The sequence below is a fragment of the Lissotriton vulgaris genome, chromosome 5 (genome assembly GCF_964263255.1).
Source record: "Lissotriton vulgaris chromosome 5, aLisVul1.2, whole genome shotgun sequence".
In the NCBI taxonomy this organism is placed as follows: Eukaryota; Metazoa; Chordata; class Amphibia; order Caudata; family Salamandridae; genus Lissotriton; species Lissotriton vulgaris.
In genome coordinates, this window is record NC_141693.1 from 1,988,047,255 (window position 1) to 1,988,061,011 (window position 13,757).

Consider the following 13,757-nt stretch of genomic DNA (forward strand, 5'->3'; position numbering starts at 1 on the left):
ACTTCTGCAGAACTTCTTTCACATGTCAACTACTCCATGGTGACTTCTGGATACAACTCCATTCAGCTGGATTGGACTATTTTTATTTTAAAATCTGTGTTTTAAAGACAAACAAAACGTTTTGAGATTTTTAAAAAACTGAAACTTCCTACAAAACAACATTAACAGCGCATTCTAGACCAATGGCTAAAGAGGTCAATGGTACCATAGTACGGCCATAATCGTGCAGTGCGAGTAGCATCTCTTCCACTTATCTGTGACTTATTGAAGGCTGGAGAGATGCACACCATATACGAATTTCAAACTAGCCCACGCCAAACCAAGGACTACATGGTGTATTTATGAATGGGGCATGGATACAGTGCCTGGAAGATACTTGATGGAATTTGAAGAGCTTCCACTTCTCACTAGAGTATATACCGCTTGGGGTAGTTTGCTAGCTCAGCAAGATGCTGTAGAGTTGAGGGACTCCATCTCGCGATCCTGTTCCCCATCAACATCACTCAGCTCTTACACTAATGGAAACTAGTGTAAAAAAAAAAAAAAAAAAAAAAAAAAAGAAGTGTAGTCTTAAAGACGAATCTACACTTCCAAAGTCAGTTTAGAGCTTCAAGTCAGGGACTTGCCAAATAAATTTCAGAAAAAAACACAATACAGCATTTTTCTTTCATAGTTTATTATGTACAGAACAGATGCTGTTAACTTAACCCAGCTTGGTGGCCAGCTCCTTTGCCTTCTCAAGTTTTGCAATGCGAGCCACCGATTTGGGTCCCAGGATACCACCACCCCAGTGACGACGAATCTGAAACAGAAAAACAGATCAGACAACCAGTGGCACAAATACTCAGAAAAGCGAAAATAAATGAATTCTGGTAAACAGTGCAATAATGACATACGAGTAAAAACAATTGTCTAGTCAAACAGAGTGCACCCCTCAATGGCAAGCTCACTGAAACAACCGAGAAATTATATCCGTGCATAAAATGACTAAGTTAATACCCCTTTCTTTTGTCACCCCTGGAGTTTTGGACTTCTGCTTTTTCATATCAGTGCACTGAGGCCAGCTAACTAAACCTTCACTCAAGAGGCATGGTCTAAAAACGCATATTTCATTGGCTTACACCCAATTGTCATACATTAACCTACTTGTAAGTCCCTGCAAGATAGTCACCCCAGGGACTGTAGCACAGATTGCGCCACCTTGCGAATGGCAAAGAAAAAAATCTTCGACTGCCACGGTAGTCTGTAAGGCTAGTCTTCACGGCCTACTCGGTTGATAAAAATGGCAAAACCCCAAGCCTCCCTTTTAGTACATGTACATCACCCCTACAGCAGGCCCATAGAACTCTGGGAGGAAGGAAGACCCGTAAACAACTACCAGGAACAAAAAATAGAAACCTGCATATGGAGACAGGAAAGGAGGTAGCGTCTCTCCCTGGCAGGTAACCACATGGGTGTGGTCCAGAAAAGCAAAAGAGGAAGCTGCCATGTCAGTGGGCAGAATGGAAAGTTACGGAATGGTTATATGCCACTTTAAATCCGGATTGACTTAGGGCATTTTCGGAGCATAAAAAGACATCCATGGTACCCAGAATTCAGATCACTGTAGTGAAGGGGACTGAACCAATGATCAAGTGAAGAAAGGCTGCAGTGAAGTGGACCCCCTCCCCCAAGTTATCGATGCAGGACCCAGGAAAGTAATCCAAGTACAGCTCACATGGCCAGGGGGCGAGTTAACACCATAAAGAAACTGCTGTACCGGGTGACTGGTAGTCTAGTGGCGACAAAAACTCTGCCTGTATTCAGGATCGCCAAGCTTGTGAACCAACGTGCAGGAACACCAATCCATTGCACTGGGGAATGCTTTGAGAAGGTTCTTTTGTGGACCTTGCTGGGCACCTCGAGTGGCCACACTACATCTTGCCCAACTTCATCTTGCCTAGCTAAAGTGACAAATGTGTTGAATGTGCAAATACAGTACATCTCTGGTCAATTTTTGGGGTGAAAAAAATCGAATCTTTTTAACAAATGTCAAATTTCTTGTATCTCGTTTCTTGATTTTAGTGTAGTTTAAATTCTTAAGAATAGTTAATTTGTGTAATCAGGACTGCTCAGTTACAGCTATGCACGGTTACACTAAAAGTTAGGGAAAGGACAGCCGGGTCCTAAAGGAAGTTGGTAGGTATTCTATGTCGAGGTCACACAGCCACTTTACATACCAGTTCCAGTTACTCAGATAAGCTCAAAGCAAAAACCAGGAGATGTACGGAGCGCTGAAACTTTAGACAATATTAGATCTGGGTTAAATCTATCAGTTCTTTAGCTCAATTCGCTGCCCAGTTCAAGCAATCAAAGCATTTATATAGCGCACTACTCACCCAGAGGGTCTCAAGGCGCTAGGGGAGGGGGGTCCGCTACTGCTCGAACAGCCAGGTCTTGAGTTGCTTCCTGAAGGTGAGGTGGTCCTGGGTCAGGCGGAGGTGGGTCGGGAGGGAGTTCCAAGTCTTGGCGGCGAGGTAGGAGAAGGACCGTCCCCCTGTGGTGGCTCTTCGGATGCGGGGGAAGCTGGCGTTTGGGACCGTAGAAGTTGAGGCGGCTGTTCCTGGGCCTTGGTTGTGTAGGGCTTTGTGTGCGTGGGTGAGGAGACGGAAATGATTCTCTTGTTGACCGGGAGCCAGTGCAGGTCTCTCAGGTGTCCGGAGATGTGGCTGCGACGGGGGATGTCCAGGATGAGTCGTGCTGAGGCATTCTGGATACACTGGAGTCTCTTCTGGAGTTTGGCGGTGGTTCCGGCGTAGAGGGAGTTGCCGTAGTCCAGCCGGCTGGTGACGAGGGCCTGGGTGACCGTCTTCTGGTCTCGGTGGGGATCCATTGGAAGATCTTACGTAGCATGCGCAGGATGTTGAAGCAAAACGAGGAGACGGCGTTGACTTGTCTGGTCATGGAGAGGGAGGAGTCTAGGATGAAGCCCAGATTGCGTGCGTGGTCTGTTGGTTTGGGTGCTCTGCCTAGGGCGGGGGGCCATCCGGAGTAGTCTCAGGCGGAGGGTGAAGATCCCAGGATGAGGACTTCCGTCTTGTCCGAGTTCAGTTTCAGGCGGATGTTCTTCATCCATTCGGCTAACTCTTTCATCCCTTCGTGAAGGTTGGCTCTGGCGGTGTCGTTGGTGAGGGAGAGGATCAGCTGGGTGTCGTCGGCGTAGGAGATGTTGAGGTTGTGCTGGCGTGCGATGTCTGCAAGGGGGCTCATGTAGACGTTGAAGAGGGTTGGACTGAGCGAGGAGCTTGAGGAACGCTGCAGATGACTTTGGTGGCTTCTGATCTGAACGGGGGAGGCGGACTGTGTCCTTCCGGCGAGGAAGGAGATGATCCACTTCAGTGCCTTCTCCTGGATTCCGACATTGCTGAGGCGCTGCACTAGGGTGTGGTGACAGACAGTGTCGAAGGCCGCGTAGAGGTCTAGGAGGATGAGGGTTCAGACCCAGCCATATGCACGTCATCATCATGCAATCAGTCTTGTCCCTGTTCCTCATGGGAACAGTCCAAACCGGACTGCCAAGCCAGGTCTTGCCGGTCTTAAAGGTTTCATGACTCATCTTGCGTTTCCACTCATAAGCTCAGACAGTAGGTGTCAGATAAGAGCGGCACAGAAGGCAAAATGTTAATTTGGCATCAGCTTGTGATGCGAGGGACAGATTTAGGCGGTGCCAAAGAGGCCTCTATTGCAGCAGTTTTGGAAAAGGAGAGCAAGTGGGCTTAAGGCTATAAAAAAGCAAATAAAGCCATACAGGTATTCTAGTGTTCTCCCAGCATCCTATTACGCAGGGCAATGAGGGGAGTGCCAAGGACACCTGACAGTAAGAAATTAACTTTGAGACATTGGGAAGCGCACTATGTTGCAGCGAGTCTTAGGTGAATGGACACTTGTAACCATGTTACAAGCAGATGTGATGGATCACCCTCATAAACGCTGTGTTACTCGTGCCGTTTATATCGTTTTTCCACCCCACATATGCGTTCTGGCATTATCATTGGGTGTTCCGAATTTGTGCTATATACCAGCCTCAAGCAAATTTGAGGAGTGCTATACCGTAGCCCCACAGTATTTTTTGTGTTTCCTTTTATTACAGGTGCAACAAGCCTATATGGATACAGAGTGATTACATAATCATTATATAGCACTAATTTGGAACTCCCAATGATAATGCCATTACGCATATGTGGGGCGGAAAAACGATATAAACCGCACGAGTAACAGCGTTGAGGGTGATCCATCAAATCTGCTTGTAACATGGTTACAAGTGTCCATTCACCATTTTGATTATATGTATTGCACGGGGGAATTGAACGGACAATTGAATCTCCCCTCCCCACTTTGATTGCTATTATTGCAGCGAGTCTTACCTCATCGTATCGGTCATTGTAGTTGGTTCTGACGGCCTCTACCAGCTTGGCTAGCGCACCCTTATCTTCCCTGTTGAAGGAACCATATTCAGTTACAGCAGAAACATAAAGTTGATTTTTTTTATTTTTTAGAAACCATCTATTTGGCTCAGGGTTAAAAAGCTCAAAAAGCCACATGATTTATTCAGGTGAAGAAATTCGATACATCATTGCCATAGAAGGTTTCCAGCAAAAGTGTTTTAACAGGCCAGTGCACAAGTATAGGACCCAGCAGTTCCACAAGCCAACAAAAATAAATTCATAGTTACCAGCTAAACCATCCAAATTACAGTAGATTTACAGGTGTATCACAAACGTAACTGGCTACAGCCCCATAAAACCAACCCCACCACCAACCCCACCCAGGCCTCTCCTGCAATTAGGTCTAAGTCGGACCAAACTCCTAACCGTCTATTAGCACAGTACAAAAAATGCACATGGATATTTTTCAAATATAGACCAACTTCAAACTGCCCTCTAAGTTCCCCTTGAATTTAACCAACCCTGCCACCCAGACATTTGGTAGGTAGCAAACAAATTGAAACTCACGGATTAACTTGCGTGAAGGCAACCGAAGTGCAGGTCTTCCTGTGGACTAGTCGCCCGAGCCTGGCCTTGCCCTTGATGATGCAGTATGGAACGCCCATTTTATGGCAGAGAGCAGGCAAGAGAACTACAAGCTGGAAGAGAAGGCAGAGTTGTAGACAAAGCATATGGAGACAGACCACACAAAACAAGCTTCTCGATTGCTCAGGGTTAAAAAGCTCAAGTTTAACTCTTCATTGGGAGTCAGGTGAAGAAATTCATACATCACTGCAATCAACGGGCTGCTTGGCAACAAATCATGAACTACATTAAAAGCCATACGTGAACGAAGCTAACAACCAGGTGATGACAGAAAAGTACATACCTCGATGGGGTCCACATCATGGGCAATTACCACCAACTGGGCCTTCTTATTTTCAACCAGAGTGGTTACTGTGTTCACGCCTGCAAAGAGATATTAATTAGTGCCAATACATGTAAAGACTTACATTGCTTCCTTTAACATTGCAGAAGGTACGCCAGGTGTGATCACACTGAAGGCAAGCAACATGTAGTTAAAACCAGTGATAACCAGCCAGCTTTGCTCAGGGTTAAAAAGCTCGTGTTTTTCATCTACACGTATTTTCAGACGAAGAAATTCAAACATCATTGCAAAAGCAGGTCACTGGCGCATTTGTACAGTAGGAGCCACTCCGGGGAGTGGGTCAGTGGTTGTAAGAGGCTTGGATACATAGAATGGCCATAGGGACCACCACCCAGAAGTAACTGCATCAAACACGCTTGCGCAAGGCTGCCCCGCATGCACGTACCTGCACGGAGCACCGGTGGCCTCTTGGTTGGAGCATCCCCCTTGCCCGCAGCCTTCTGTTCAGCTCGAGCCAAGAGCCTCTGCCTCTTCTCCTGCTTGGTCTCTGGTCTGTATTTGTGGGCCAGCTTAAAGAGCTGAGTAGCTGGAATGCAGATGGCCAGGGTTAGTCCAGGAGTTTAAGTACTCCTGCAAGCATGCATCTTGATTTAACAAAATAAGACACAGGTATAACTGCCCCCTCCACACCCCGAAAGGCCGTATGTGCATCAGCGATCTTGGTGGATGGGTGTCCATCACGATTTGTCAGATAGCAAATATTGTTAACATCATTTGCACATACGTTTGTCTGGGCAGATGCGATGAGCTCGTGTGCACCCACGCATAATACTTCAGACACCGCTGTCAGATAGATTTACATCAATGTAAAGACCTAGACCTTGGGGCAGCATATAGTTACGGACGAAAAGGGGTTACGCGTCACCACGGACCAATTACAGATGTGTGGGCAAAGACTCCCCCAGCAGCCGTAAACTCATTAGAATACTTTTAGACCTTTAACATCCGCCAGAACACAGGACTCACTGGGGTTATTTATATGCTTTTAGAGGCGAGAAGTGGCCCATTTCCCCTTACACCTTAGGGGATTTCTAGAGTGTCTGGTTTGTGCTCAGAGTGGTATATAAAGGAGCTTACTAGCCTGGTTTACAGCTGGATAGCTGTTTTAGGAAATGTCAAAGACGATGGTGGCATAAGCATATGCACAGCCTAACTAGTTCAGTGGCCGGCAACTGACGGCACGATGCTGGGTGGGGCACTGCAAGGCATATATGAAGTTGTTACATACCAGTCTGTCGGTCCAGGGCCTGCGTGAACTGGTTGATCGCAGGTGGTACTTTAAGCCTCTTGTAGAGGATGGACCTCTGGCGCTGCAGCCGGATGTAGCGGGCCATTTCACGAAGCGAGTCAGATCACGCTTGGGCTGAATATCCTGGCCTGCAAGATGGAAATTCTCATTGAAAACAGTCTCTAAAGAGGCACATATGAAGATTCACTCGGGATTCCATGTACATCAGCGATCTTGGTGGAATACGTGTCAGCACCAGTATTCAGATAGCAAATATTCGTTTACATCATTTGCACAGAGGTTTGACATGTTTTCAGGCCACGTGGCTAGCAGGACAATACTCACCAATGCCATAGTTTTTGGGTGTCTTCTCAAAGAGGGGGTTGACAACCTTCTTAGCCTCGAGCTTCTTCACCACTTCTTTCCTTTAGCCTTCTTCCCCTTCGGCTGAGAAAATAAATAAAAACAAACCGAATGAATACTTACGAATTAGCAATTCTGGAACAAAATCTACATGTTATTCGAGCACAATGCAAATTAAACAAGAGCCTTGCGCCAACATGCGAACAATCTGTACATAGTCGTACACTATTGTTGTTTTAAAACCCCTCACTGTTCTAAAAGAAAAACTCTGAACGAACTGAAAAAACATGGTGGACTTCGGTTTGCGTTCCTGGCACCTCAGTTCTGGAACACTCTACCCCCCGAACTAAGTCAAATCCATTCCTACCTCCTGTTCAGGAAATCTCTCAAGGCGTGGCTTTTTTCCCCTGGCTTTTAATGAATACATTTCTCGCTGCACATGTTTACGCATTTTCTACTAAGCGCCAAGAAACCACTGGTGACCGCGCGCTCAATAAATAATATTCATCATGTCATCTTATTTTTAACATTAAAAACAATAGCTAAACTATGGTTAACTCCTTTTAGCTAGCCATAACATTTGCTTCAGTAAGAACAAGGTTTTTAGGTCTCGCACTTGCGATGCAGGGCAAAGCCCTGCTGTCACAGAAGAGACCTATTCTTGGCGGTTCTGCTTACAAGGACTAAAAGAGGAGGAGCGCAGCCTGGCCGAAATGGATCAGGTCGCACGCACGTTCACTGTCTCCCTTTTAGCCCCTTGTAAGCAGACGTAAGCAGACACACACACGCGCACACACACACTCCCCCTACAACTAAGCCTCACTCCGCGCACACACACATTCCCACCCCCCCCCCACTCACCGGGCTCTTTCCATGTGTCCCTCTCCCTCCGCAGGAGGTCAGTCTCGGCATCAGGCTCCATGTCTTCTCCGGCGATCCTCCTCAGCTTGCAGTATTTGAGCCTTGTCAAGCAAGTGCACGGTTAGGAAAAGGCCACGGATTTAACACATAACCTTTCAGAGCGGAGGTGGGGGAGGAGAAAGAAATCACAGCGGCATGCGATAGTAGAAGTCCAAGTTCATCCCTCAGAACGTGTTTGCTACCCTCCGCTGCCCCTACTGTATCTCGGTAATGATGCGGTCTTGTGTGAAGATCGCATGCATGGACGCGCATGCGCAGCAGCGAGATGTAATGTTCGATCAGAACGGAAAGTGTTGTGCATTCAGGACAAAGAAGTACTTTTAGGGTGTAGTGACGAACTTGATGCTTCATCAACGAAATCCAGTGTCTATTTACAGTTAATGCACGTGTAATTTGCACAGGTGCTTTTGAGTGATCACAGAGCACATTTGTGTAGGCAAAAGCAGGGTGAGTGGCGGCAGTGCCTGAATGTGGGAGTAGATATGGTACTTGAGGGCCAGGGGTGTACCGGGATTGTGACGCAGCCCATGTGTTGCTCCATCCAGTCGACAGGACAGTGCAAGGATTGTACCATTATCATGTACTTCCTTTGCTGGTGATTTGCTAGTGGGTGAGAACGCTGGTAGGAGGCGCCACCGCTCATGTACATTTGAGTTGTGTAGGTATACTGAGGAGTAACATTTTGCAGGTTAAAACAACACGTTTTGATTCCCCTTTGGAATACAAGGAGATTGCCAATGATGCTGATCCGTATGATGCAGATCCGTATGATGCAGATCCGTATGATGCAGATCCGTGCCGTAGCAGTTTTATACCTTCTTGGAGGAAAGGCTGCGCCTCGCATGGAAGAGGTATGTGTAAAGACAGGTGAGATGGAGGCTACAAAGGATGGTAGCAGGATGGACTAAGCTTATGTGCATAACCTAACTGCACACAAAGATTGTGTAAAATCCTTGTGTTTGTATACTACTCTTCTAACGTAAAATAATCCCTTAGCTACACTTTGCAACCTCATGTACTGTCAATTATGTATTCAAACAGACCAATGGCAAAAACGCCTAATCTATTTACAAAGTCTAGTCTTCTAAAGATATTGGGGGAGGGGGGAGGGACGACTAAGGGACACAATTCAAAATACAGTGCACGGGAAAGGAGAGTGGAACATGTCCGCCTCTTTCATTTCTGTTTTGAAACATTGAACACTTTCTTCAATGTCACTCAAATTGTCTCTGGTAATCTACACTGCAAGGGATCAAGTGCACACATTAGTCTTATTCCTGTCAGCAGTTCAGTCACACTACTCTGCATTTTGAAAACAGCTGTAGACACTTTGGGTCTCTGTGTCTCTAAAATACAAATATGTTCCTAAGACGTGGGTTTGGAGCTGCATACAACCAGTACGGCTCACAAGAAATCTCATTGGTTTGCAAACATCTCAAGGCTTGGAAATAAAATACCTCTACCATGGAAAACAAGAATAGAAAACATGTTTTAGTACAGCGATTATGGGCAACATCAGCAGGGCGTCAATGACATCTTTGATTTTGTGACTTTAGCCTTGTACTTTTCTACTCTTAACTACAGTTTCCATAACTTGTTTAAATCAGCATGCTTATAACAAGCAAGACTGGCACTCTATATGACTGCCAACTTTGCTTAGCATAAGCAACAGCCAACCATTCACAAACAATGTTTTTATACCAATTGCAAATTAAAAAAATGTTTTAATGCAAAGCATTGTCATTTACAATGGCAGTAACTCAAACTTTAATGCTGCGAGATCTATTGCATTGCAAATGCTGGTTTTAAAGGATTTTAAACCAGCTAAAACCAATCTCTGCTATAACTATGCATGCAAGACAGCCAAGCATGCCCTACCGTAAGCTATCAAAGGGAATACAAGTGTGATTCCATTAGCTAGAAAGTAATATAAATCTGCTCTTAGAACAGCCCAAGTAAAATGGAATGATAAATTATGGACTGAACTTTTAAATGCGGCAACCAGCAAAGATGTGAATACATTTTGGCATATTGTCAAGCATAGCTCCTCACGTGGCAATGTGCCCAGAAATCCATCTACAGGGTGATGTGTGGGGGGTTCACTTTAAATCCTTTTTTGAAAACATGGCATCCTTGGCTTGTGATCTACGTGTATTTGTAGGTACTTCCAGCCCTTGATAGAGTGTAGCGACAACTGTCCAGAATATTTTTGGCACTTTTCTTTAATTGATACAGAGAGGGCTGTTTTCATGCAAAGGAAGAGTAAGGCTACTGGTCTGGATAAAATTCCCTGTGGACCTTTTTTCAATTGTATTTGGATGTTGAGGTTCCATATATTAATACAGTCTTGAACATTATCCTTACAGGTGCTCTTATACCTGAAAAGGATTGAGATTGTCCCTGTATATAAAAAAGGACGTAACTCCCATTAGGAAAAAACGATGGTAGACCAATTCTTGATAAATGTAATGGATGGCTAGCCGACAGTCAAGTGATAACTCACTTCCAAGCTGGCATTTGTGATAATGTGGGCACCATGGACCAAACCTTCAGATTCTGGTTTACTAAGTGGAAGACGGTGGACATCAGCGGTGGCAACTTCTTTGTTGCCTTAGCTGACATCTGGTTTGTCTTTGCCTGAGAAATTGTGGGGGGCATTGGAGTAGCAGGGGATGACTCATGAACTTTTGGATATTTTAAATGGATTCCATGAGGATACCTATGACCAAGTTAGATGGATCCATAATAGGAAATTGACAAGACATTCCTGTAGAAATAGGGGTCTGCCAGGGCTTCGTCCTGGCCTCCACTCTGTTATTATAATTCTTCATCAAGTGTGTGTGGATTTTTAGGTCTCGCTGGTGTTAGCAGCGCATAGCGCTGCTCCAGCGAAAGACCTATTGTGGGTTTGCCGGGAATGGAGGACAGGGGGTGTACACGCGCTTTTCCTCGGCGATTTCATTGCCTGAACTCGCACGTCCAGGCCCGCGCCGTGCACATCCCCTGCCCAACATTCAGAGCAAGTCAGGCTTTCGAAATCACACGCACAGAGAAACACACACGCACAGCTACATACACAGCTACACCCCCCCCCCAACTCACCGGGCTTTTACGTCACAGGATGTTCTGGGAGTTGGAGGACCTTCCTCGCTTGCACCGTTATGCCTTGCCTGCTCTCTCCCTGGAACCCCAGCAGTCCCGGAATCCCTGCTTTCTTCTGGGCAACGGTTGCAGCCGGGACCTCCGTGTTCTGCGCTGCCACCATCTTTCGCTCGAAGAGCTCCAGGAAGCTTCCGTCATTGACAAAGATGTTCAACCCAGGACCACCGGCAGACGCTTCTTCTGATGCCTTGGGAGCCCCGCACCCCTTCTCGGTGGCTTACCACGTTCCTCCTCGTCTGGGTGGACTCCTCCGTCTTGGCTCTCGTCGTCGTCTGAGCTCTGCTCCCCGCCATCGCTATGCTCAGTACTGCTCCAAGGCTCGGGGCTGCTCTCTCCACCAGAGCTGCTACTGTCCCCAGGGCTAGGCTCACCACTGGGGTTCTTTTCTTTTTTTGATGTCTGGCAAGATTTAGACTCCTCGAGTGAACTCAGTTTCCTCCGGGCCACAGAACCTTCTGGAATCTTTCCACCGACTCCGCTTTGCCGCCATCTTGGCACCAGACTCGTAAAAGGCCGAGAAGGGAGGGGCGGGATTCGAAAGAGAAGAGCGTGGGGGCTGCCGGGAGTTGTGGACGCGGAAGCTCTGTGGCTGCCATCTTGAAACTGGCAGTTATGCGGGAGAGTATACACGTAGGTACTAAGCAGCGTCGAACATCTTTAAAGTGTGCCTATTTTCTTAAAACGTTATGAGGAACAAGGAGCGTTCGGGTACGAGATTGGACCAAATAGATGTTTCGTAGAGGCACGCTACAGACAGCTGCTATAAGACAACTTGGTCACTCAACATCAGTCAAGTCATGGGTAGATTGATGTGTTCTAACTAAGGAGTACTTCACTCCGACATTTTAGCCAGGAAAATGTGTAAAAACCAGAACGTTAGGCAAATGAAGGCAAGGCGCCGCAAGCACACGCATACCTGACCGCTCGCGAGAAGCCACGCGGTAGATAATGACCCAGCTGCTCCCGGTGCTTCACGGGTGACAGGAGCACAATTTGTGGCACGAAGAAAACCCTAAAACGTGTTCTGCTAAAAATATTTAGGTAATTTCAGTCAGGCCTTTGTGTTTTTTTTTTTTTTTTACAAATTGTGTTTCACCTTCATCTGTCAAAAGGTTTCTTAACTTTTTCATAACTGAAACCAAAATCCCTCGAACTCTGATGACATGTGCCTTTTCTGATGTCCTATCTATCATACGTGCAAGTCCTATGCGCCTTGAAGAGTATGGATAGTAAGATGCTTCTGAGTTGGGAGCATTTATGCGAATCTTTTTAGATCGATTTTATTTTACTTTTTTAGAAATTATGCTTTACCGCCAGTGGCTCGTAGGAGCATCCAGGCGCGGTATAGGATGTGGCGGTGCCCCGCTGCGTTGTTCATTAAGTTCAGTGTGCCGCCTGCTTTTCCCTGGCAGGCTGTGCGCCGTATCAACAGCCCGCAGTTATTTTACTCAAAGACTGGGGAAATATCTGCAAATGCATTGTCGTTCTATTAAACGCCTCAGATCTCGAGGTGTCAGCAGCCCCCACGTTAAGAAAACAGTTCGCTGTTCATTTGGGAATCAAACACTATTTTTTTTTTTGCTACGTTGTTTTGGTGGCTTACCTGGAACTTTCCTAACCAGAACTATTAAAAGGAACTGCGCCACAGCATAAATCATTTATTAAATAGTATTCCAAAAGCCGATGGGGATTAAGTTTATGAACAATTTATGACATTTATGATGTGAATAGGCAGACCCTCTTCATCTTCCTCCCCAAAGTCTGACATACTGCAGCCATATTTGTACAGATGGGACGCATTCTACGGAAATTCCAGTTGAGCAGTAACAAATGGTTTATGAAGACCCAGCAGCTGGCATATGCGTATTTAACATCTACCCCCTCTCACACCCTCACCCTACCTCACCCAACCCCACACCCTCCCCCTCACACCCCTTCCCCCTCACACCCCCTCCCACCAACACCCTCCCCAGCATAGCATAGCAAAACACAGCATAGCATAACAAAAAAAGTATAGGATAGCAAAACATAACAAAACCTAGTATAACAAAACACAGAGCATAGCCTAACATAGCATAACAAAACTCAACAAAACTCAACAAAGCATAGCATAACAAAACATAGCATAAAACATAGCATAACAAAGCATAGCAAAACAAAGCATAGCAAAACAAAGCATAGCAAGACAAAGCATAGCAAAACAAAGCATAGCAAAACAAAGCATAGCAAAACAAAGCATAGCATAGCAAAACAAAGCATAGCAAATCAAAGCATAACAAAACAAAGCATAGCATAGCAAAACAAAGCATAGCAAAACAAAGCATAACAAAACAGAGCATAGCATAATAAAACAACAAAAGGTGCAATCTTCAGAGTTGCAGGGCCTGGTGAATGCACATCAAACTCTTCAGTGTGGGCCCTTCTGTTTCTCTTAGGTTTCAAAGAGCAGATCCAAGAGGCACCACCCCTCTCAGATACTTATTCAGTGTTCTCTGGGGTCAAGCAGGAAGGCACCCCTGTCCAGAGGCGCAATTAGAGCCAAATTTCCGGGGGGGGCTGCTGGATCTGTAATCAATAGGCAGAGTGGAGCTGCAGGGGTTCTTAGAAGCGGTCTCATCCCAGGCCTCATTACCACGCAAATGGTCTTTTAAAGACCTGTGAAGTGCTTGGA

General features: G+C 46.0%; 1 protein-coding gene and 5 non-coding genes across 7 annotated transcripts; all 6 read right to left on the bottom strand.

Annotated features, from left to right (window-relative positions):
• Window positions 1-659: 659 nt before the first annotated feature.
• LOC147717938 (large ribosomal subunit protein eL8) lies at window positions 660-7,438 on the bottom strand. 2 transcript variants are annotated; one of them, XM_086924732.1, is made up of 7 exons: window positions 6,986-7,438; window positions 6,641-6,789; window positions 5,798-5,938; window positions 5,353-5,432; window positions 4,992-5,122; window positions 4,404-4,473; window positions 660-802 (listed from the first exon to the last, which is right to left on the bottom strand). In XM_086924732.1, the coding sequence occupies exons 2-7, from the start codon at window positions 6,744-6,746 to the stop codon at window positions 704-706; spliced, it is 627 nt and encodes a 208-aa protein (XP_086780858.1). In that variant the 5' UTR covers window positions 6,747-6,789; window positions 6,986-7,438; the 3' UTR covers window positions 660-703. The 2 variants fall into 2 exon arrangements, with proteins under 2 accessions (XP_086780858.1, XP_086780857.1); XM_086924731.1 differs by lacking the exons at window positions 6,641-6,789; window positions 6,986-7,438.
• LOC147717939 (small nucleolar RNA SNORD36) lies at window positions 4,547-4,618 on the bottom strand. Its single transcript, XR_015296137.1, has one exon. It is a non-coding gene; the product is annotated as a small nucleolar RNA SNORD36 (small nucleolar RNA).
• On the bottom strand, window positions 5,188-5,261 carry LOC147717940 (small nucleolar RNA SNORD36). Its single transcript, XR_015296131.1, has one exon. It is a non-coding gene; the product is annotated as a small nucleolar RNA SNORD36 (small nucleolar RNA).
• On the bottom strand, window positions 5,568-5,642 carry LOC147717941 (small nucleolar RNA SNORD36). Its single transcript, XR_015296328.1, has one exon. It is a non-coding gene; the product is annotated as a small nucleolar RNA SNORD36 (small nucleolar RNA).
• LOC147717942 (small nucleolar RNA SNORD24) lies at window positions 6,059-6,131 on the bottom strand. Its single transcript, XR_015296326.1, has one exon. It is a non-coding gene; the product is annotated as a small nucleolar RNA SNORD24 (small nucleolar RNA).
• On the bottom strand, window positions 6,862-6,935 carry LOC147717943 (small nucleolar RNA SNORD24). The gene has a single exon (XR_015296324.1). It is a non-coding gene; the product is annotated as a small nucleolar RNA SNORD24 (small nucleolar RNA).
• Window positions 7,439-13,757: the final 6,319 nt, after the last annotated feature.

Bases quoted from the DNA above. Each gene is read 5' to 3' on its own strand.
- LOC147717938 (XM_086924732.1), bottom strand. From the start codon at position 6,746: ATGGCCCGCTACATCCGGCTGCAGCGCCAGAGGTCCATCCTCTACAAG. The intron at 5,433-5,797 runs GTACGTGCATGC...ATCTCTTTGCAG, and splicing joins GCCACCGGTGCTCCGTGCAG to GCGTGAACACAGTAACCACT. The intron at 5,123-5,352 runs GTATGTACTTTT...CTTCTCTTCCAG, and splicing joins ATGATGTGGACCCCATCGAG to CTTGTAGTTCTCTTGCCTGC.